The sequence below is a fragment of the Cryptomeria japonica genome, chromosome 6 (genome assembly GCF_030272615.1).
Source record: "Cryptomeria japonica chromosome 6, Sugi_1.0, whole genome shotgun sequence".
NCBI classification, from domain to species: domain Eukaryota; kingdom Viridiplantae; phylum Streptophyta; class Pinopsida; order Cupressales; family Cupressaceae; genus Cryptomeria; species Cryptomeria japonica.
Window position 1 is genome coordinate 461,105,179 of NC_081410.1, and position 25,426 is coordinate 461,130,604.

Consider the following 25,426-nt stretch of genomic DNA (forward strand, 5'->3'; position numbering starts at 1 on the left):
GGCAGGGTTTTGGGGGGTCACTGACAATGACTCAAACTTGCTTAATTCCACGAGTAGTAGCACTCACCTTGCCAACTCAAAGAGTCATTCATCGTTATCAAAAGCCTTTTCATGTGGTCTAAGCCTCTATCTTGCACATATCATCTTGATTCCCATGATTGATCTTCGTACCTGCATTCATTGTCTTCATCTCTAATGATGATGATCAAATGATATGATCATCATATATCGTTCATATCCAAGGTGTTGAGGAGCAAATCAACTCAACCTCACTCAATCTAAAGGATCTAACTACTGCCAAACCTATCTAAAACCTAAAACTGAAAGCAAAAGAGGGGGTCCCCATTTGCGATGGGGTGATGTGTGAAATGGTCACAAAAGGACCCTCCCATACCAGCCACCACATGCAAACACTTAAGGAATGTCTAAAAAAGTAATTGTAATCTCAAAAAAAATGGAAATCATTTTGTATGGAGATGTGGGGATTAAAAAATGTCAGTGCTGAAATAAAAAGGTAGCAATCAGATTTTGGACATTTTGGGGAGTTTTGACCAGCCCCCCAGCCTAGACAGGGGAACATTGAAACTTGTGCCAGGTTTTTGGTTTATGTGAATTTCATAAAATATTATTAAGAATGATTTAAATAATATTTTTGAATATTTTATTCACATAATAAATTTAGTAGTTTCATTTTGACTGCAACAAAAATTCAATCAGCATTTGTTAATCTAGATCTTGCATCTGAAAAAAATTTAAATATTTCAGGATAAATTGCCAGAAATCTTTAGAAGGGATAATTCAGAGTAACCTTGTTAATCATTCATTACCAAAGTAAACAAAAAGGGTGAAAACTAGTACTTGAAAATTTGAAATCAGATCCAAGAAAGCCAAAGTCCCTAGCCATCTCCCAAACTCTCACAATTATGCCCATTTGTATTACAAATCAGAACCACCAATACACCATTTATATTAGGAATTTGCATTAATTAATGCCTACCATCCACAATCGATTCCCACTTTCTTCAGCTACATGTGGAAACAAACATGACTGATAATAGGGTCATAAATTATAATACTCTAGGGAACGACTAGAAAAATTTCTTGAAAAATTAATGGATTATAGGCCATTCTCCTTTTTAATGTCCTAGAGTTCTCAAATGGCAAGGTAATTCCAAGAAACCCTTCCTAGTAGAAAAATTCTTTGCTGGAACGCTTATAGAAATTGTAAATACATTCTCCAAGAGAAGGTCTGAAAATGTTAATATACCATGCCTTTAATTTTTTAAATCAAGTTTAGGACATTTTATTATGATTATCTATGATGTTTTGTAACTAGCACTAGAATTTCCACCCACAAAAAATGAAGTTCTGGCATTTCTAAATGAGTTGAAGTAGCACTTAAAAATAACCTTAATGATGCAAAATACCAAAAAGAAATAATACAAAACAGAGAGTACTCAAGGATGAAGGTGATTATGTAAATAACAGAGACTAATAGTTCTACCTGTTCCTCCTCAAGGCCAAAATAATCATGATCTTCAAAATTCAATTGAAGAGATGGAATTGTATCTTCTGTTGCTATAATAATAAGGGGAATTGAAGAATTTTCAGCAGAACCCTGTATTCACAAATATATTTTAAAAAACATAATTAGTGTCTAGCAAACAAGAATTCAACTTCAATAAGAATAGAATTTTCTCTAATTTAATCAGGGAAACTAACTGTGAGTGATCTTAAGTTTAGCATCAAAATAGAAGCAAAACCCCTAGGATAGTTATTCCCTTTGATTTTTTGCTCAAACAAGGTAAAACATAAGAAAGTCCATTAACGAAAACCCAAGACTACGTGATAAAGATCCCACACGAGGATTCCACAGAAGGCAGTACAGTCCTCCAAAAAGATGTTGGTTGAAGATAACTAAGGATCTCACTCTTAGAAGTTGTGTATGATAGAGATAAACATTTCATGACAAATTCATAGATACACTTCTTTTTTTCAATCAATCTAAGAACAAACCCAATCCCAAACCCAATCCAAGTTGCTAAGAGGAAAGCCTAGAAGCACCATTTCAACCAGCAGCAATTCCAAACGGCTACCTCTGAGCCTCACCCGCAGAGTGCTCTCGTCGACTGCCAAAACCTACTACTTGCACCACACATCGCCGTCACACATCTTCGCTAGGATTCAACAATTGCAAAGTTTTTGGTTCCTTTATAATTTTATTATTCTATTACATATTATCTATTATTAATATTGTATATTTATAAATATTATTGTACATTATTAATATTAGAAAATATGTATATTACCTCTAAATTTTCTTACTTTAGGCTATATATAATATATGTTTTTTGTACCCATGAACCCAAAACAAATCCAACCCCAAAAACTTTTTTGGTCGAATCTGCAAACCAAACCAGTGAACCCAAACCCAAACCAATACCAAAATCAGTAACATACAGTTACCAGCTAGCTGTACCATCTTAGAAGGCTGGCACAACATTTCAGGGTTTCTTTTTGTGATTGGTGATAAGGATCAACATTTTCAGTCATCACCAGCATTTCCCATCACTATTGCCATCTTGGGAGCGTACAGCCTTGTACACAAGTGGAAAAATTATTAAAAAAACCATTTATGGCCTGTAAATTTCTAATCAGCTTTTGGCAAATAAAAATAAATAAATTCTCAAGGGTTTTCAAAGAGATTATCTACCTAGAGTTTTCAATTTTGCAAATTCTGATTTATAGGCAACTAGGGTTTGTATTTTATAATCAGAATTATCAGAGGCTGTTCATTTCAATTATTTCGTTTAAATCAGAAGTTAGAGAATAATTTTGCATAAATCCGATTGGGGACATCACAAGGAGCTTGTAATCAGTTTTATTTCTAAATAAAGAGACACTGATCCATACATGGAGCTTGTATGCAGTTCTATTTCTAAATAAATAGAGACTTATCCTTATTGGACAAGAAGTTGATTACTTGATATAAGAAGGCAAATTTCATTCATATCGCAGGAGTTTTAGTATTTTTATATGGCAGAGACCTGTGTGCACCATATTTGAGGTAATATGTTTGAATGCTAGTAGAAAGGATTGTACACATCATTTAAAAATATATAAGGCTTGGCACTGACCTAGAAAATCACTTCCACCTTTACATTTTATATCAGCTTTGATTGTATATAGGAAACCGACCAACTCTCTGAACTATTGCAGAGCAATCTTTCGTAATCTTTAAGGTTAGATAGTCATTGGTTGTGGCCCATTTTTAAGAGGTTAAACTAGCACATCTGAGTCAGAAATATAATAAGTTATTAAAGATTGCTGGCTGCCCTTTAATATAAGTGTTCGGTTGTTAACTGAGATGGTTTGCAAGAAATTATTCAATATTTGCGCGAAAATTGATTATTAGATATGAGATTCAATGTCCTAATTTTTGCAGAAAGATTGTTTGCTTGTATCACAGAAAGTTTAATAGCTGTATGAGAGTTGAATCATTAGTATTCATGATTTCTAACTTTGATTCCAACCTAAGTCACCAGGTTCGAATTCGAATTCAAGTTTGGCAACCATAAAATTTGGATGAAGTTCGGCAAAATTCAGAAAAAAAAATCGATATTAATTTCGCCTTATATTTATTTTTTAAATATAAGTAATATATTCACAAAATTATAATTATAAGTTTAAAAATTAAATTAGATATTTAAATATGTTTAATTATTATTAAATATTTATATTAAAAAATAAAAATAAACAAGAAAAATAATATTAAGTTTAAATATATTAAATGTTAATATAAATAAAATAATATTAATTTTTTAATAAATTAAATTATTCAAATATAAAATATATGTTTTAAAAAAATTTGAACTACAAAAAAAATTTAACTACATATAAGAAAAAAATATCCAAATGAAGTCTCAACGGGAGAGAGCAGTGGTGGGAACGAATGAAAGTGACAGGAGAGAGCAGTGGTGGGAACAAATGAAAGCGACGAGGGAGAGAGAGAGCAGTCGTGGAATGAATGAAAGCTAAGCCAAGATCGAACACTATCAAATCTATTGCTCGGCAGCCATCGTGACTTCGAGCAGATTAATCCCATTGTGGTGTAGCTCGTCATATAAAACATCTCCTCTCACCCATTGTTTCTCTATTATCGCACCTTGAAGAAATATGTTGTGCCCTAGCCACAAGCAGGAGGAATTTTGTTCTGAAAAAAACCTAATAAAAAGTGCTCCGTACGAATTTAGTGATGAATTTTAACAAACTTTATACAGTTTTTAAATGTTCGCCGAATTTCGAACTTCAACCATGAAATTCAGAGAACCCAGTGACTAAGATTCCAACATTCAGGACCAAATTCCTTCCAGTAAGGAAACTGAAATCTTGGATTAAGTAGTCTGATCCTTGTTACTGGTTATTTCTTGCTGCAGATTTGTGGACCAAGTAATATTTTGCAAACAGATCAGTGATTAAATTTGTGACTTAAGGTTGATCTACACTGTATAATTAGTTTCTGTTTTTTGATCATGAAGACAATACAACTTAAAGAGGATCTGTTTCTGAGTAATCAGCAGAAACAATTAATTGGGTTCTATATGCTATGGAAACCATCCTCTCTGCTATGTATACTATGAGCAACAAGATTCATTGAGAACTAAAGATCCAATCATACACTTTAATCCAGATCCATGGTCATAGAAGATGGGGATACCAACATCTAGTAGGTGATGTTTGTTTCTTGGTTCGGTGTGGTTATTGCTTCATTAGCAAATGACAGGAGTGTCCCAACTGTTCATACAATTATGCATTCCTATGTTCCAAGTATCAAACATTTCTTGATGCATTAAGTGTTTTTTTCACTGCAGTCACCTCCCTCATTGAGCACATATACACATCAATATTTTATAGACAATACAACAAATTAAGTCTCAGTTGAAAATAACATTAACAAAAGGAAAATCTAGAAATTTGAAGAATAAAATTTATTGTCAAATATCTAAAGGAAAGGCCAGGAGAGATCTCACATATCCATACTAAACTATGTTACCAGCTTCACTTGTTTTGGTCCATGCACACAAACTGGGTTCACCTGGGTTCGTGTGGGGTTCACCTTGGGTACGTACCCGGGCGTTTCGGTTCGCCAGGTACGAACCCAAGTACGAACTTGGGCGTATCCAAAGGCACTGAGTGCCAAAACACAACAAAAACAGACATTTTTTACCTTCTTTTGCATCCAAAACCCTAAAAGCACCCCTTCTATCGTTGGGTTTTTGTCACGCATTTATCAATGATGAAGTAGCATACTACTAAGTGTATTTAGTTTTATAATTCTGAATATTTTTTTAAATTTTTACACATAATACGTATATAAGTATATATATGTATGTATGTATGTACTACATACATACATACATACATACATACATATGTGTATATATATATGTGTGTGTGTGTGTGTGTGTGTATATATATGTACGGATGAACATGACCCATGAACCCAAAGGGCAAAAGGTTTTTTACCTACGTAACCTAGGGACGTGTCCCCAGTTTAAAATCCCCCGTCCCCGTACCGGGGACGTTTCGGGGACTCGGGGACGGCTAGGGGACGTCCCCTCGCCGTCTCCAAAATTGCAAAATTTGTGGGAAACGTCCCGGAAACTTGGGGACGACAGTGACTCTCAAAGGGGACGTCCCCCCGTCCCCTAACCATCCCGGGGACGGCCAGCCGTCCCCCTTTTCCCAGCACATTTAAAAAACAAAAAAAGACTCAAATGCTCAAAAAAACATTTTTTTATTTTATTATAGGTCTATAAAATTGGATTTTCATTAATATGATGGGTAAACATGTCTGAATCACTTCCAAAAGCACTTAGAAATACTGAGCAGCAGCCTGGTAATAAATTTCACAAACACTTAGAACGCGGTAGTGCGTAAAAAAGTGGTTGTAGGTCTGCAATATTGGATTTTTCACAATAATGAAAGGTAAACAGGTCTAAATCATAGCCAAAAGCACTCAGAAATATGAATAACAGCTTGGTATAGAATTTCACAAACATCCAAAACTTTGTAGTGCATAAAGAAGCAGTTGTAGGTCATAATAGAAATGGAAGACTATCAAAATATCCTTCTACCAGAAAAAAACAATGAACTACATGCAAACAAGTGTTGGCATATTGACAATGTATTTTCAATTATGAATGCATATTGAGTATTGACAATGAATTCTGAACACAAATGTGGTATGTTAAGGTTCTATAATGTACATATACTTGCTTTATCCATGTTTTCATATGAATATAATGTATATATACATGCTTTATCTATTTTTCATATGAACATTTAAAATTTCACTATATATTTTAAATTTTCCCTATATTTTATATAACCGTCCCCTTTGCCACCCCCAAAATTAGCAAAAAATTTTGCCGTCCCGGAAACTCGTCCCGCCGTCCCCTGTCGTCCCTGTCCCAGAAACTCGGGGTAACATAGTTTTTTACCCAAACCCACGAACCAGGTTCGCGTTCCCGAGCCCAAGCCTGAACCCAAACTGGTAACTTCAATACTAAATATCAGCCAAATACCTGTAAGCTAGCTAAATACTCTTGTTCAAAGAGTGTAATCCATAGTTAGCTCATGTATTTGTAATTAATTTGATAAAACAAATGAATTCTTCTTTCAGAAACAAACACTTTTCACCCAGGATTGAAATGCCTAATTTTATTTAATTTTATATCCCACAAAGAAATTCCGGACTATCTAGTTTTGACAACCATTTCTATTGACTCTCACTTTAAATGAAAGAAGAAAATCATTAAGACAGCTACAAAAAGTGAGAAATTCAGACACAACTCTATGTATGTGTATATCCCAATTTGACAAAGAAATTGGATCCGAGGAGCAGATACAGTACCTCAGCTAGAACATTTACCTCTAACCATTTTGACTGATATTAAAAATATTTTGGCAAAGGCAAAAACCATGGTGAATAGGATTTAACCTTTCACAGAATGGAGCGAAAGGGGACTTATATTAATATAAATATCTTTTATTCTCACTCTAAGATTTGTACGCACATTAAGCCTAAAATGTTTAGAAAGTTTGCATTTAATGCCACAACAATAGACAGTAAAACTTGCAAATAGGGATATTTCGATCCTTACTGAATTTGCAAGCTTCTGAATTGTGAGGAGTTCTTCTGCCCGAGATTGTAAAAACATTTGATCCACAGTGATTTCATTTTTGCCATCCAAATTCTGCAATTCTTTTTCATCTACAAGTAGAACTACTGCAACTTGACCTCGGACAATGAGCTCTAGTCCCTCCCTACGCAGCTGTAATATATCTTTATTCTTGTATTCTTTTCTCCCAAGCTGAAGATTATTTTTCCTCAAGTGATCTAAACCTAAGAACAAGTTTCTTGTCAATTTTGTGTCCAAATGTCGAGACAAATCAGATCTGTAATCACAAAAAATAATGGTAAAAAGCATGTCAATATCTTACATACATAAATTCAATACAACACAACCATAACTGTCATGTACAAGAGCCTAAACTACAACACAAAAAAATAAAAGAAGATCTACATAATAAAAATCCTTCCAATTAACAAAAAAATATAAAATTAAATAATGCTGTATATCTCAAATTCTCAAACAATTTTCAATAGAAGTAGACATGCCTCCTACATAAATTTGAGCTAATATTTACAACTAGAGGGAAAAGTCTACTGAATGTTGTCAACTACATTACAGGGTTCTTCCATGAAGGTCCCCGTACCCATATCAATACGGTTCTGGTACTGGTACTGGTCCAGATACCTCCTGGTTCTTCTGTTATCTTAGGTATCCAACTGTCATAATAATTACATAATTGAAAAAAATACTAGTCAAGGTACAACAGTCATAATAAAAATAAAAGATAAAAAATAATTAAAAAACACAATTAAAATATTAAATAAACACATAACTAACTAGACTGCTCATAGTCTTATTCCAGAAGATTTTCTATTTTATTAGATGTAACCCTGTTTTTACATTTGCCATCTGGAGGACTCCTCATATTTCTGCAAAGGTGTTCCCTCGAGTTTTGTACTTCAGGTAGATTACTTTGTTCCAATTTTCTAGTCTTGCTCATCAAGCCTCCAAGCTAGTTTCATTGCCAGTCTAATTAAACATATTTAAGTCCTTAACATTGAGACTTCCTGTTGGTTATTTTGTCATGTCATTTTAATGGATATTTGAATTTTGTTGATAGCCCCCTCCACTTAAAGTTCCTTTTGATATTGGTCAGTGCATCCTGTACTGTCGTTGGGATTAATAGAAGCAAGGACATTAGGATTTACTGTAGTTCCTGTTTCATAAGTTCTGGTTTATCTACTAATTTCAGACACTTAGCTGCTTCGGAACTTAGCATTAATTCAATTTGTCAAGGCACTCCTGTGTCTTGCTCAATGAGAATCCTAAGCATTTGGCTACAATTTGTGCTTCTTAGAATTCCAGAATTCACATTATTGCTCTCTTCCTTGAGAGAAATGTTGGTGAAGATCACAGCTTTTCTTCAGTAATTTGTTGTCCCAAATCCTATCGAAAAATGGTGAGGATGATTTACATTGTCACACTTAACATTGGATCACTGTAATGAATAAAAAATCATTGGATTATGTGGAGAATAAGATTATGTCATCCTCAAATTGAAGGTTGGAGTACCCATCTGCTTGAAGGATGGCCAATGATGTGTGAATATCACTTGCTGTTTTTATTAGAATATTTAATTACATTTTAGTCACCTTGTAGATGTAAATAGACTGTGATGATTTTCGGAACAATCAGAAATCTGAGACAATGAATTTATACTGTTAGCATTTGATTTAAAGAAATATAAAACTGATTTTTTTTATGTCTTATCAGTTTGCCTCTGCAGATACGAAGACCAAGCAATTATATCTTCTACCATTCACAGCATGTATCGTACTTATCGATCTCTTATTCAACAAAGGGTGGCAGATATATATCACTTGTCTTCATTGGATCGTGACCCCTGTGTGGAGCCACAATCCTTCTACACCGGCGGGATTACTTAAATCAAACATCACAATAGCAAACTAATATGTTAGTTTAATACTAACTTAAATAAATCTCAATTAAATCGCAAGTATAATAAAATCGAATTTTTGGGCGCTAATAAACAGATTACGATTTTGTTTAGAGTTACGACTGAGACTAATTTTAACACTCCCTCTTAGTCTTAGGAGTATAGACCTAAAACTTAATTTAGCTCAATACTAATCTCATGATAATTACATCACCTAGGTGTGAAGAATCAGCCTGTGATTCTAAGGATATACTCACTTTGATATCCAATTTTAAGTATCAGCCTGTGATACTAAGGATATACTCACTTTGATATCCCTGTTTTAAGTATCAACCTGTGATACTAAGGATATACTCACTTTGATATCCCTGTTATAGTATGCGCACTGACATTAATCCACTTACATAATGTCTACTATAACTTATCATATTACTGATATTCAAATTGTCTGATTTTCAGTTTATATGATCTTCCAAACATTTATAAGATCGTCACCTTACAATGTAAATACAAGTGTTCATTAACTAAAGAATCGTCATCCTTTAGGAATGAACACAGGGAAAGGCTACATACTTCATATACTCAAATATATGACCAAGAAGTTTACATAAATTTTAGACATCAATTACATTTTAACCATACCAAGATACCCCCTGAAGTGATCAATTTTCACTCTTGCTAGGGGTTTGGTGAGAATGTCAGCTGTCTGATCTCCTGTATTGACATATTCCAGTCTTATTACCTTTCTCTCTATCATGTCTCTTACATAGTGATATGGGATTTCAATGTGCTTGGATCTATCATGGAAAACTGGATTCACTGAAAGTTTAATACAGCTCTGATTGTCACAATGAATGATAGTATGTTTCAGACTTTCACCAAACAATCCTACTATCAATTTCCTCAACCATACGGCTTCCTTAGCTGCCATGGATGCAGCTATATATTCAGCTTCTGTGGAGCTTTGAGCTACGGATGACTGTTTTATACAGATCCAAGATACCATAGCTGATCCTAAGCTGAAACAGCATCCTGAAGTGCTCTTCCTGTCTATCACGCTTCCAGCCCAGTGTGAATCAGAGTATTCATGTAGGTCCAATGCAGTGTGTTCATAATGCAGTCCATAGTCCATGGTACCTTGTAGATATCTCAATATATGCTTTACAGCAACCAAATGTATTTCTTTGGGTTCAACCATGTGTTGGCTGAGTGCATTTACTGCATAACATATATCAGGTCTAGTATTGACTAGGTACATTAATGATCCAATAATCTGTCTGTATAATGTTGGATTTGCAAATTTGGAATCTGCCATAGCTTCTTTTAGTTTATGTAGGTTTGTTTCCATAGGAGATGACATTGGCTTACAATTCATCATTCCAAATCTCTTCAGAATGTCAATGGTGTATTTACCTTGATTTAGATAAATACCATCTGGTTTTTGCCATACTTCTAATCCAAGGAAATAATGGAGTAGACCTAAATCCTTCATCTCAAACTCTGAAGCTAGTTCCTGTTTGCATTTTGCAATGAGATGATCTTCGCCTGTAATTAATAAGTCATCTACATATAATATGAGTATCAACATTTCACCTTTGATTATTTTGAAATACAGATTTGGATCAGCAATGTTCTTAGAGAAACCTATCTCTAATAAGTAACTGTCAATTCTTTCGTACCATGCTCTGGGAGCTTGTTTTAATCCATACAGTGCTTTCTCTAACTTGGATACATGTGTTTTAGCATTATTTACCTCAAATCCCCCAAGTTGCTCTAGATATACTTCTTCAATTGTTCCATTCAAAAATGCAGTTTTTACATCCATTTGATGAACTTTCCATCCTTTAGATGCTGCTATAGCCAGGATTGTTCTAACAGAAGTGTATCGTGCAACAGGTGCAAATGTTTCTTCATAGTCAATTCCTTCCTTCTGTGAGAAGCCTCGAGCAACAAATCTTGCCTTATGTTTTTCTATACTGCCATCAGCAGCATGCTTAATTTTAAAGAGCCATTTAGAAGATACAACTGATTTTCCTTTAGGTCTAGGCACAATTTTCCACACATCATTCTTTAAGATAGATTGATATTCCTCTATCATGGCATCCTTCCATACTTGTTGTTTAAGAGACTCTCCAGCACTTGAAAGTTCAGCATTTATGAGGTCTATCATTAGAGTAACATACCTAGAAAACTTTGAAGGTCTTTTGCTTTCTCTAAATGTTCCTCTAGGTGCTGCAAAGGATTCTGCTTCCTGTACTGTTTTAGTGGCCCATAGTGGTCTCTTCCTGGGATTCTCTGTTGCAGTGTTCTCAAGTTCCAAGGTGTTATCCTTAGGATGTTCCCTCTGAGTTTCAGAAAGAGAATCTTCTTCCAAATTAATGGAATTAGTTGGGATTTCAGGTGTGATGGAACTCCTTGTTTTGTTAATAGTTATATCTACCTCAAATATGACATCTCTGCTTAATTCTATTTGTCTTTGACCAGGGATGAATATTCGGTAGCCTTTAGATGTTTCACTATATCCTACAAAAATCCCTTCCTGTCCAGTAGGTTCTAATTTAGTTCTTTTCTCCTTAGTGTTGTGACGTTTTCACACATCGCCCTATTTAAAATGGGGACCCCCTCTTTTCGCTTTTGTTTTGAATGTTCTTCTCTCTGCTTTTAGGGTTTTGAATGAGTGAGTTGTCTGTCTGGGCTAGGGCTAAACCTTAGGGGTTTCTTTTGGATATTTTTCAAGCAAAGTCCAGTCAAATTTTGAAAGTTATTAAGCGTCCTCCCGAGGATTGAGATTGAGTCGATAAGGTGAGTGTCAGAAAGTCAGATATGTCCCAGGTTAGGTCTAGATTCGGGAATTTTTTGGGGTAAAAATCAAATTTTGTCTAAGTGTTAGAATTTTGAAGATGAAATTGTATACTCTTGCCTAGGTAAATTTTGATCAATTTTTGGAGGCAAGAAGATGCCTGAAACAGAGAAAGTGCTCCTGTCCTTCACTGGAGGCCCAGGGCGAATTTCATTCTAAGTGCAATTTCTTGTTTTGCGAGGGCTTGCTAACTGATTCCTGGCCTTGAAGATGACCTAATTCTGCCTTGTGAAATGATTGGAGACCCAAATTTTGAATATTTTAGCCAGAAAGGACAAAAGTGCTCCCGTCCCTCTCCAAGGGACCAGAGCACAAATGTTATTTTATGCATATTTGTCACTGACTTTTCTATTTTGTTTTGTGCAGGGTCTTCCGGAATGATAATTGGACATGACTTGATACTTTTGAAGATTTTGAAGGCACAAAAATGGTGAATTTTGAAGGTTAAAGGAAAAAGTGCTCCTGTCCCTCTCCAAGGGACCAAGGCAAAGTGCTCCCGTCCCTCACTGAAGGACAAAGGCGAAAAGACTTATTGGAGCCATTCCTGGCCTTGTTTGGTTAAATTGAGACATCAAAGGCATAGTGAAGGACGAAATGAACATGATAAAGCATCCAGACTTGATTGAAAACAATGAAATGATGAAGTTTTTGCCTAGAAGGTAAAAAGTGCTCCCATCCCTCACTAAAGGACCAGAGCACTTTTCTTTATATGCACAATTCTAGACCTTTATTGGACATTAACTTCTATTCATAGCATGAAGTAAGATAAAATCTTCCCTAGCAAAGGAATTTCGAGACAAAAAGTGAGACAATTTGGCTAAGAGGGCAAAAAGTGCTCCCGTCCCTCACTGAAGGACCGGAGCACTGAATTTCAAATTCGCACTATCTTTGCAAGGTTAAAGTGATTTTACGATTTGAAGAGGTCAAGGGAAGCATGTTTTGTCCATTGAATATAATTTAAGTGGTCTACAAAGGAGTAAATCAACCCAAGTGACAAAAAGTGCTCCCGTCCCTCACTGAAGGACCATGCCACTTTTTCAAGTTTCTCTTCTTTGTTTGATATTTTATGGCAAAACTTGACTTGGATGGGAAGGACGAATGATGTTTTATGCCTTGGACGCAATTGAGAGGTTTAAAGAACAAAAAAGTATGCTAAGATGTAAAAAGTGCTCCCGTCCCTCTCCAAGGGACCAGAGCGATTTTCCAAAAAGTGTGAATTTCCTGCAAGGCCAAGGCAAGTTTGTGATTGAAATGAATGAAAGAGGACATGATTAGCCCATTGAAGATAATTTGGGAAGCTAGCAAAGGACGGATAAGCTTGAAGTTGAAAAAGTGCTCCCGTCCCTCACCAAGGGACCAGAGCGCTTAACATGTTATCTTGCCTTTCTCACCAATTTTGGACAAATTGAGGCCAAGGAGCAAGTTTGAAAAAGTGTTTAAAATGCCTTGAAGTGGAATTAAGATGCAAGAGTTGCAAATTTTGACGACAATCGACAAAAGTGCTCATGTCCCTCACCAAGGGACCAGGGCGCAATTTCCAAATATGACCATTTACCTTGCATTTTGAAAGGATATTTTTATTACCAAGGCTCAAGATGGAGTGAAATGTGATATTCTACGCCTGGAGGATAGTTTGAAGATTAATGTGATCAAGAATTCATGCAATGGACTCAAAAGTGCTCCTGTCCCTCACTGGAGGACCAGAGCACTTTTTATGAAAACAATAAATTCCCTCCGAGATTATGCTAAGGCAAAGTTGTGTGAGATGGGAAAGATCTTCTAAAGCATGGTGAACAAAGGTTTGACTTCAAAAAATTGAGAATCCTAGCCTAAAAATAGAAAAGTGCTCCTGTCCCTCTCCAAGGGACCAGAGCGCTTAACATGTGCATTCTTTATTTTGCAATATCCCAACATTAACATCCTCCAAATCGCATGAAATGCCAAAATCATCAACTTTGAAATATTTGAAAAAAGAATTAATTAAATTGGCATTTAATAAAAGTGCATAGCATTTAATAAATTAATTTTTAGCCTCAAAAAAAATCGATTTTTTTATTAGAAAGGCATTTAAATTAATTTTTATTAAATTAAAATTGAAAAAGGAGCGCTTGAGGTATTATTTTTATCCATTTTATTAGGTCGGCCTCATGGGTAAGTGGAAGGTGAGCGCTCTATCTATTGGAGGTGTTGTTTCACAATTCAAATCATTCAATCATCCTTTCAAGTGCGAAATTGGAGAGCTTATCCACACGTAGAGATCCTACAGCGAAGAACCTTGAAGTTTCTCCGATTGATCCTTTTCGCGATATCTTCAGCATTCGGAAGCTTTATTCAAGAGAGGATAAGGTACCCTTGGGTATTTTATTCTGTGTTTGATTGTGTACAAAATACACGTCAACACTTAGGTACATGAATATAAACAGGACATCCAAATATTTTGAGATGGCTAATATCAGGTTTAATTCCAGTAAAGACTTCTTCAAGAGTTTTGTCACCAATATGAGAGTGAGGACATCTGTTTTGAATGTTTACAGCGGTATTAGTGGCTTCTCCCGAAAGTGCAGTTTCTAGGTTTTGATCTAACAACATAGCCCTTTCCGCTTCTACTATTGTTCTATTTTTTCTTTCAGCAACCCCATTTTGTTGAGGATTGTAGGGTACAGTGAACTCCCTCTTAATCCCAACATCTTTACAAAACTCTTTAAATACTTCTGATGTTTATTCCCTACCATTGTCAGTCCTAAGAGTTTTGATTTTCCTACCAGAGTGATTTTTTGTAATAGATTTGAACTCTTTAAATTTCCTAAGAATATCTTCAGATTCTTTACTTTTAAGAAAATAAATCCAAGTTTTCCTAGAAAAATCATCTACAAAGATTACATAGTATAATGCGTTTCCTAGTGATGGTTCAAACATAGGCCCACATAAGTCAGAGTGAACTAGTTCTAGTACTCCTTTAGTTTTTCTAGAACTGCAGGGAAAAGAGCTTTTAATGTTTTTCCCTAGTGCACATCCTTTACAAACATCTAAATGAATTGGCTTTAGTTTAGGTAGTCCTGTGATTAATTTCTCCATAGAGGGTAGAGCACGAAAATGTAAGTGCCCTAGTCTTCTATGCCAAATTTCTGCTTGATCTATGACTTCATGAAGTAAGGTTTGATTTGGCTTACTACACAATTCATATAGGTGCCCTTGTCTATAACCAATCACTTGTGCTCTTTTGAAGGTGGATGTTTTTGGCCATGCCATTACCTTTCCTTCTATGAATGAGACTCTTCTATATCTGTCGTCCTCAAGTGCAGAGATAGAGACTTAAGTTCCTTTTGATGCCTAGTACAAATAGTACCCCGGTGAGTTGGATTGAGATTCCAGACTTCAATCTGATTGTACATGTCCCCACACCTTTTACAGGATGTGCAGAGTCATCCCCTATTGTTACCTCTTCATTTGATCCCTCTTCCATTGAGTCTAGTAATTCTCTGAATCTGGTGACATGTCTTGACAATCCACTGTCTATCACCCAAGTGTTAGACTTGTTTGAAGCTTGACTTGATAGTGCTGAATATAATACAAACTTCTCAAATTCAAGTTTTGTGTTCCTCTCTACTTTGGCGAATGATGCATGTTGTTTTACTTTGTCAGGACAATTAAATGACATGTGTCCATACTGATCACATCTATGACATTGGATTTTTGACATGTCTTTCTTGTGAAAGCTTTTCCCATGATGGGATTTTCTCTTCTTGAAGTTTCTCTTCTTGCCTTTCTTACGGGAGTCGGTATTCAGAATATGGAGGTCCTCATCTTTAGTTTTGTGATTTCCCCCTTTCATTTGCCTTGACTCTTCAAGGAGGCAGTCATCCCTTAGTCGATCAAATTCTGTAAATTTATCCCTTGCATTTATGCCTTGTTTGAATGATTCCCAGGATTCAGGTAATCCGTCTAGGGCAATCATTGATAGTTCTTGCTTCTCGACATGATAATCAAGTTTTTGCAGTTGATCTCTGAGTGAACCTATCCTCATGAAGTATGAGTTTATTGTTTCACCTTTATTTATACTTATGTGGTTCAACTGTCTTTTTAGAGCTAGGGTTTTGCTCGGATTGTTTATCTCATACGTCCTTTCAAGGGTTTTGAACATTTCATAAGCGTTGTCATATTTTAATATAAGTGCTATTATGTGATCCCTTACTGCATCTATCACGATTTTTACAGCTTTATCATTTCCTTCATTCCACACGGTTTTCTCAGGTTCGTCTTCAGGTTCGGGCTTGTCTTCTTTTATGAATTTGATTACTGTGTGCTCTTTTAATACTATCATAATTCTGACTTTCCAAGCCACAAAATTTGCTGCTCCTAAGAGTTTGTCCTCGAATCTGATTGTGTTCGCCATTTTAGAAATCTTTGATTTGATATGTAAACTTCGCTTTTAGTCTATTCGGATCTTAAGTAGTTAGGCTCTGATACCATGTAAATGTAAATAGACTGTGATGATTTTCAAAACAATCAGAATTCTGAGACAATGAATTTATACTGTTAGCATTTGATTTAAAGAAATATAAAACTGATTTTTTTTTTGTCTTATCAGTTTGCCTCTGCAGATACAAAGACCAAGCAATTATATCTTCTACCATTCATAGCATGTATCATACTTATCGATCTTTTATTCAACAAAGGGTGGCGGATATATATCACTCGTCTTCATTGGATCGTGCCTCCATAGGGGGTCGCGATTCCACATCGGGTCGTGACCCCTGTGTGGAGCCACGATCCTTCTAAACCGGCGGGATTACTTAAATCAAACATCACAATAGCAAACTAATATGTTAGTTTAATACTAACTTAAATAAATCTCAATTAAATCGCAAGTATAATAAAATCGAATTTCTGGGCGCTAATAAACAGATTACAATTTTGTTTAGAGTTACGACTGAGACTAATTTTAACACACCTATATTTAGTTCCTTGTTTAATGGTCATTTAGCTTTTTAGTTAATTAGCTTTTAAGCTTTATTTAGCATTTAGCTTTTTCTTTTTAATTAATTAGTTTTTAAGCTTTATTTAGCATTTAGCTTTTTCTTTTTAGTTAATTAGCTTTTAAGCTTAATTTAGCTTTCACGCTTAATTTAGCGTTTAGCTCTTTAATCTTTTACTTTAACGTTATATCTAATTATAGAACATCGTTTTGTAACCTTTATATATACGTGTGTATATCGTTCAATGTAATCATCCGATTATTGAATCATTCATTCAATTTATTTTTCATGGTATCAGAGCATGGAAATTAAAAATTTCGAAATTTTTTGTTATTAAAATTTTTCAAAGTTTTTATTGAAGAGATTTATTTTAAACTTTTTTTTTTTTTTTTTTTTAAAAAGAGCAGATTCTTTTTCTCTTCCTGGGCAGATTTTTTTTTGCAGGTTGACAATTTTTCTAGGGTTTCTACAATTTTCGACTAGGGTTTTGACCCTTCAGCTCAAGTCGAAATTTTATTTTGGTTGCAGATTCTTGGTGGGTTTTTTGAGACCTCAACTGGGTCATTGTCATATTTTTATGGGTGCATCGTTTTCCGTGCTTCAATTTTTGAGCCGTCGGATCTACATTCTGTTTTCAGATTCTTGGTGGGTTTTTCAAGAGCTTTTCTGGGTTGGTCTCAGATTTTTCTAGGTGCCTCATTTTCCGCACCTTGAATTTTGTCCCAGCAAATTTGCCTTGGAATTTAAAAACAATTCACAATTTCTACTATTTCTGTGGACGTTGGGATTTTTGTTGTTTTTTGGGCACCATTTATGTTGTTTTAAGTGTGCAGAAAATTTTAATTTTTGGGTTTCTTCCAAACCTCGAAATTTGTGCCTTGGAATTTGTGCCAGAATTCTCCTATAGGGTTTCAGTTTTTTTCAGCAGCTGCTTCTATTCTGATTTTTTTTAAATCAGATTCTTTTGTCTCTTGCTTTCACTTAGTTGATCTTGATCAACCTCGATTTCCGTGATGGCATCATTAACCAACATCATGTTGGAACACAGTCAGAAGTTCAACGGCGGCAACTACAACACCTGGAAACAACATATGCTTAACATCTTTGAGTATCGTTGCCTTGATCAGCTTGTTTTGGGCAAGGAATCTCGTCCTACAACAGCAGGTGATGATCAAGACAAACATGATGTGAAGAATCGAGAGGTTGTCATGCTTATCAAACTCTCTGTCACAGATGATCAACTCCCACAAGTGCCTTTAGGTAAAACAATAAAAGAGATCTGGGATCTTTTGAAGGATCTTCATAAAATGTCCGACAAGAGCTGAGCTTTTTTTTTGAAGAATATGTTGTTTTCTATCATGATAGATGAGAAGTCATCTATCCAGGCACATCTTACGAAGATCAAGGACATCCGTGATCAGTTAGAAGCTATAGGCCGAACCATGGTGGAAGAGGATATGGTAGTGATCACGCTGAAAAGCCTTCCCAGATCCTACGAGCATTTCATTGATACGCTCAATATCTCCTCTACTAGTGTTGATTTGAAGTTTCCTGATCTTTGCAACAAGTTGCTACAACAGGATCGATGGAAGCAACAGTTTGGAAGTAGCGCTAGTTCATGCACTGAACAGGCTTTCACAGCCTCAGCTTCGCATAAGTACAAGGGTAAAGCTTTGTCCTTCCAACAGAAAGGACAAGGTCAAGGTCAACCTCAATAGTCTTCCAAAAAGAAGAGCTTACAGTGTTCCTACTGTCATATATATGGCCATTTGGTGAAAGATTGCCGGAAATTGATAGCATCCCAGCAATCCAAACAGGGAGGGTCCAACCAAAAAGCCAATTCTGCCACGCATTCTGATCAGAAGGAATCTGCCTTCCATGCGTTCATGGCCCAAACCTCCTCTAATGATGTTCAATCATCAGCCTGGTACATTGACTCTGGAGCCTCTCGACATTTCACACATTGTCGAGATTGGTTTACAAAGTACATGCCTTTCACTGATTCAGTGATCTTTGGTGGAGGCGAAGAGTATACTGTTGTCAGCAAGGGCAACGTTCAGATTTCATTTGGTGGGAGGGATTTAATATTCCTCAATGTATACTTTGTACCTGGTATGAAGCTCGATCTACTGTCAGTCAGTCAGATTATGCAGCATTCACCACAGCTGGATGTCATCTTCGGGTTGCACAAGTGCAGCATTGTTGATAGGGAGACTCGCACTACAGTTGCAGTTGGTATTGAGGATCATGGTCTTTATAGACTTGTTGATTCTACTGGTTCTTAGGAGCTCGCCATGGCAGCTAGGAGTACTTCCATCAGCACTCTTTGGCATCAGCGATATGGGCATCTCAATGTCCACTATTTCTCTCAGTTGGTTCGAGAGGATCTAGTTGTAGGATTACCTGAGATTCAAACTCAGAATCATGGAGTTTGCGGAGCGTGTCAAGTTGGAAAGCAACATACGACTCCGTTTTCAGATGTAGATGCTTGGAGAGCATCCAAGGTCTTGCAGCTCGATCATGCAGACATCTGTGGTCCCATGTGTTTGCCCTCTCGGGTAAACGGTTAAATGTAGAAAGTAAATGCATAGAACATAATGGAAATATATTAAATAACCAACCTCTGTATTAATTCCACAGTCCATGTACAATAAGTGCTTATAACATTACATCTGACACGACTAACATGATCCTACTTCGAAGAAAAGGTACACAATATATAATACCCGAAGGGGTGCGACACAACCGTCGCGACTCCAACTACCTACCCGTCGGCTAACTAACTAACCGCCGTAACTCATTATTACCGACGACAACATAAACATAATATAACAACATAACATAATGATTATTCCCGTCAACATCATCCCCCCCAAGAAAAGAAGTCAACTCCGACGACTTAATACAAAATAGAGATGAACGGCAGGAACTACTGACGCCAGTCGGGCCCGGATCTTATACACTTCCTGCGTCCTCGCCTGAAAACCCTTTTCTGCTACCATCCGATGCTCAAGTGCAGAGTTCACCAATATTGCTTCCTTTGCCATCACAATCCTCCTATGCCTAACCCAAACTTGTCTGCAAAACACCTTCTTCAGTCTCAGCTTCCACCAACTGCTACTCAAATGATACTATCTCCCTAGCCAATTTGTCCTCGATAGTCACCCGTGCTGCTCTCCTGGCATCCAACTCCTAGGTACGCTGAACTAAGTCTCCCGTGACTATTGCCTCCAACCTGGTGGTCAGCTCCTCCCGAGCCCTCTGTGCATCCACCAAGGCAACCTCACGTCCAACCGAGACATACTCCGAGTTCCTCAAAGCGTACCTATCCTGCCTGGAGGTGGCCACAATCCGCTGGCACAGATGCTAGGAGACTCCTCAAATCCTCCATCACACTCCCCAAAGGCTAAAAACTGAACTGAATAACTCCCTGGTGTCATACAACTGCACGGACCTGCAATGCCTTCCCTTAAACTCTGTTTGTTCGCAACCTCCAAATCCGTCTCCCTCTACGGCTTATGGCTTCCCCGCCAATGCTTAGCTGCAGGCTTCTTTCTCACAATACGGAAAACCACAACACTTCCCGTGGTCTTCTGTAGCTCAAAATAAACTGGGGGTCTGGGGGCAACGCCCCCAACGGGGTCGAGGGGCAGGGCCCCTCATGGGGTCTGGGGCAGGGCCCCTCATGGGGTCTGGGGCAGCGCCCCAGCGGGGTCGAGGGGCAGTGCCCCCGCCGCCAACACCAATTTACAACCTTCAGAACCCCACGAAAGTCCATGGCGCGCATCATTTCTGTGATATTTTATGATGTTAAAACCCTTCTTCTACACTCTGAATTTCCAGTGTCCTGGCTTCAAACTCCAGCAAATCAAATCATTTTAAATCTGGTCGTCGTCGTTTTTTGTTTTTTTTTTGGCACTGTAATGTCCCCGATGGCACCCCGGCCATACAACCTCCCTGTACGGTCAACAATAGCATTGGCACCTCCAATCGTGCAGCCACCTTCCTGTGCGGTCGACACCCTTCTTATCGTACGGACACACCTCCGGTCAACAACAGCACTGGCACCTCCAATCGTGCGGCTGCTTGGTCTAACTGTGGCGGTCGTTTTGCCCTTACATGGTTGTGTGGATTGTGCGGGCTTGGTCTCTTTTTTTCTTTTTCCTTTTGCGGTTGGTGTGCGTAACCCTTGCTGTGCGTGTTGATCGGGCCGTGTGGTGCGTGGTCGGGCTGTGCGGTGCGTCTTCCTCCTCCTTTATCCCTTGCTGTGCGGCAGTGTTTGGTGTTGTGCGGTGGTCGGGCTGTGCGACGTGGTGTCTTCCTCTTGCACGGGGTGTTTTGTTTTTCGCCGACTGTGTTTTTATCTTCCGCGACTGCTTGGTGACCACCTTCGGTGGCCCCACCGTCGGTGTGATCACCACACGGTGACACCACCACACGATGGTTCCACCGTCGGTGGTCCCACCGCACGATGGTTCCACCGTCGGTGGTTCCATCGTATGGTGATGCCACCTTCGGTGGTCCCACCGTACGGTGGCCACTTTTTTTTCCCCACCGTACGGTGGCCATTTTCTCTTTTCTTTTTTTTTTCCCTCCAACCGTACGGTCATCTGCCGTACGGCCCCGTACGGTGGTGTTTTTTTTCACAATTTTTTTTTTTTTTTTTTTTTTAATATTGTCTAGAGTCTTCAGCTCGGGTCCCCTATCTCTGGGATCGCCCTTCATCCTTCTCAATTTGCCTTGCCCAAGAGTCTCCCGTTTTGGTCTTGTGCCTGGCGAGTCGCCTGCCCGGCCTCTCGGGTCCCCTTCCATCCTCTCAAGTCCCCCTTCGGGCTCTCGGGTGTCCATCCGGCCTCTCAGGTCCCCTGCGCGCTTCGCGTGGTAGGGTTGCAATTTGGGCCTATTGGTGGCAAGTTTATTTTCCATGGCCATCCGAAGACCTGGAACCACAAATTCTACAGGGACCACAGTCTCCTTCCCGTACATAAGAAGAAGAAGAAGAATAAAGATTTTGAAGACTGCGGTCTTCCACACAGGGTTCCAATCATTGCCAACACTCTTCAGATTATCTACGTCGCCAGGGTTTGGGACGTCTCCCTTCCAATATTCTTTGTATTCCGGCAGGTACATCTCTGTTGGTTGCTCTGGTTCCTCTACTTCGAGCCTCTAGCTTTGGAACATTTTGTAATCCTCCATTTGCCAGTGGAAGAGCCCGTTAAGTGAGCATACCTCATCTTCAGAACATCCCTCCAAATTGAGCACCCCTTCACTGTTCGGCTCCATCGCGTTCTTGCCCTTGCTTTCATCGGGAACCCCTTCCCCTTTATTAGAGTCCTCTGAGTCCGAGTCTGAAGAGGCGAGCTTTTCGCCGACATCTTGGGTGTGTAGGTCAATGGTATATTTCCGCCCTCCCTTCTCCATGGAAAGTGTATTTTTCTTCCAGTTGTGGTTTACCCTTGCGTTGATCAACCACGCTCTCCCCAGGATGGCGTCATAGCCTTTCTTCTTCGAGGGAATAACCAGGAAATCTAACAAGAATGGTTGCGTACCAATTGTCACTTGCTGGGCCATCAACAGGCCGAGTGGCTTAATGCCGTGTTGGTCCGCTCCCACCAGGTTGAATGTGGGTGGCCACAAGGTGGGCTTCCCCAGCCGCTTCCATGTTTCTTCTGGTAGTACATTCACCCCAGATCCACCGTCCACAATGGTGTCCTTCAGAATGGTCCCACGGATACCCATTTCTACCACAGCTGGGTGTCTACCACTGCTCACGGCTAGTAACATCGCGTCAGTCGAAGGGCTGACGGAAACCTCCACCTGTGGTGTACTCTTCGTAGCGGTGGCGGGAACCCCTACTTGTGGTGCACTCGACGATGCGGTGGCGGGAACCCCTAGTTGTGGTGTACTCGATAATGCGGTGCTTTGCCAATTGGTGAGGATGGCAATCCTCAATTGTGGCATAGAGTCTAGAAGGTCTTTTACCTTTATCGGCACCTCCATCTACAATATTTGCCCAATGATGTTATTTTCCGCTTCCGTACGGAATGATGTACTCGCCACCTCGTTGTCCCGTCGTTCGGTCGTCATCTCACGTTCAATATTGGCCTTTGCCTCCCGTAATCTCTCCTCCGTACGGGGGTCGGGATAAGTGGCTTTTTTCGTCTGGGCGCGGGTGATCGCCAGTACTTCTTTCTCACCAGTCTTCTTAGCCTTCTCAATGTTGATGAGATTAACCCCTGCCTGCGGGCAATTTGCGTCCTCATGGTCGCCTGGCCCACACCAACGGCAGAGGTGCTGAGGGGTGGCTTCCTTCGTGCAATCATGGGTGAAGTGCCCCCACTGATTACAGGCCCTACATTGGATAATTGGTCGGCCCTTGGCGTCATACTGGAGACGGCTTCCGTTATTGTTATTGTTGCTATTCCTTCCGCCGCCGCGTCTATTGTCCGGGTATCCTCCAGATGATGCCGTTGTGTTAGTATGTTGGCCGGTACCTGCTGGTGCGGATGTTGTGGCCTGCTCCGTGAACAACACCTGGTTCATTTGCGTACTTCGGGTTTTCATGTTGTATGGGCACTCCTTGGTGGAGTGTCCCATCACTTGGCAAATCTCGCAGAATGCCTTCTTTTGGCAAGTACCCTTTGTGTGCCCTTCCTCTTTGCACTCAATGCACCATATGTCCCCTTCGTTCCGACCAGTGCTTCTCATTATTTTGAATTCCTTTCTCATTCGCTCCATGTCTTTCTGGAGCGCTTGCACCCATTTGCCAGCCTCGTCGTCACTGCTACTTTCCTGTGAAGAGTCATCGTCCTCGGATGAGGATTTATTACTTTTCTTCTTCTTTGATATTTTGTGTTCGCTCTCCAGGTCCATCGCCCTATTATAAGCATCGTCATATGACGTCGAGGGTACAATTTTCATCTTCCTCCGTAGGGAGGATTTCAACCCTTCAACGAACCATCGTTTCTTCAATCCATCTGCGGGTTGGCTTTCCATTTTACCCAAGAGTTCTTTCAGCCTCCGACTATATGCCCGTACTGTCTCCCTGGTACCTTGTTTGGTACTGTATATCTCCTTTACAATTTCATTGTCATCACGGAGCAACCGAAACTCCCCCGTGAATTCCTTCTGTAGATTGGCCCACGTGGCCACTTTTTGCTTGTCCACATCGGAGTACCAATCTATGGCAACTCCTCGTAACATGGCTGGGAACTGCTGTACCCAGTCATCCTGATCTGTTACTCCGTTGGCGGACCAAATAGTTTCACATGTACGGCAGTGCCGTAAGGGGTCTTCCTTGCCCTCCCTTGTGAACTTTGACAATTTTTGTTTACTCGCCATCCCACTGCTGGGTCTCGCTCCTCTAATTCCTTGTGTGCTTGTACCTAGCGATCCTCCGCCTCCTGCAACTGAACCTCCACTCGTGGGTCCTCCGGAAAAAGTTGCTGACACCGAACCAAACAAATTGCCTCCCGTACGGTACCCTTGTGCTCCCACGGCACCTTCAGTCGTACCGTCACCTTTCGGTGTCTCCCTCCGGTTGTCCTCTGAAATGGACAAATTCTTTAGCAAGTCTCTGGTAGCATCGATCAGGTTTAGACTTCGCCTTGTTTGTTCCACCAACTCTTCGCGGCTTCTTACCCTATGGTGGTATTCTGGCGAACTGTAGAGTTCTCCTTCGGCACCCTCCGTGACTCCTTCTGGCAGCCCTACAACAGTGTAGACAGTGTAGTTCTCTTCGTCTATCTCTACCTCCACAACCTCCGTGACACCTCCTGGGTTCCCTTCGGGCAACCCCTCGGCCGGTCGTCCCTCGGCAAGCTGCCTTAGCCTACACCTTCGTTCTATCTGCTGTCTGAGATTCAACGCGGTTTGTGCCACTTCCCATTCGTCACTCTGTATCTTTTTATTTTTGTCCTTATTTAGTCTATTGGGCATAAGTCACTTCCATACACAGCAACCACACGCCATGTACACAAAAAAACTTTTATTATTTTGATTTTTATTTTGCCTTTCGGCCACAATTTATATCAGCAGTGTGTCGGGATTATTACAAGGTTCAATTTCCTCCTGGCCTGGCGCCATCTCGTTCTGTTACCTGTCGGCTGTTCTCTTCGTAGCGTTGCAGGATTTGTTGTCGTCGCTCTTCCTGGGCAATCTCCTCCAGGCGGGCTTCTTGTGCCAGCGATGCCTGTGCAAGCAACCGAGTTAACCTCCAGCGCTGTCCACACGGCACTTGGTGGGATTTCTGCCTCCGCCGCTTCTCGTCAAACGTATGTTTGAATGGCACAACTCTTCTCCTGTGTAAAGTTCTGTCCGCGCGTCGTCGGCCTCCGGGTTTACTTCACCAACGGGTAGGCCCATTGTGTCTATGCGCCATCCGTGTCTTCCGTTCCCGAGTTCGTCTAGGCAGCGGCGCCAAATGTTTGCCCTCTTGGGTAAACGGTTAAATGTAGAAAGTAAATGCACAGAACATAATGGAAATATATTAAAT

The 25,426-nt window shown here is 39.3% G+C and overlaps 1 protein-coding gene across 2 annotated transcripts in view; it reads right to left on the minus strand.

Annotated features, from left to right (window-relative positions):
* Window positions 1-25,426, minus strand: part of LOC131051001 (uncharacterized) — a 205,305-nt gene that overhangs the window by 100,250 nt on the left and 79,629 nt on the right. For both annotated transcript variants that reach the window (XM_059207432.1, XM_057985323.2), the window contains exons 7-8: window positions 7,167-7,461; window positions 1,505-1,618 (exon numbers count right to left, since the gene is read on the minus strand). In XM_059207432.1, coding sequence (XP_059063415.1) covers window positions 1,505-1,618; window positions 7,167-7,461 — 409 coding nt within the window. The remainder of the gene's footprint in view (window positions 1-1,504; window positions 1,619-7,166; window positions 7,462-25,426) is intronic.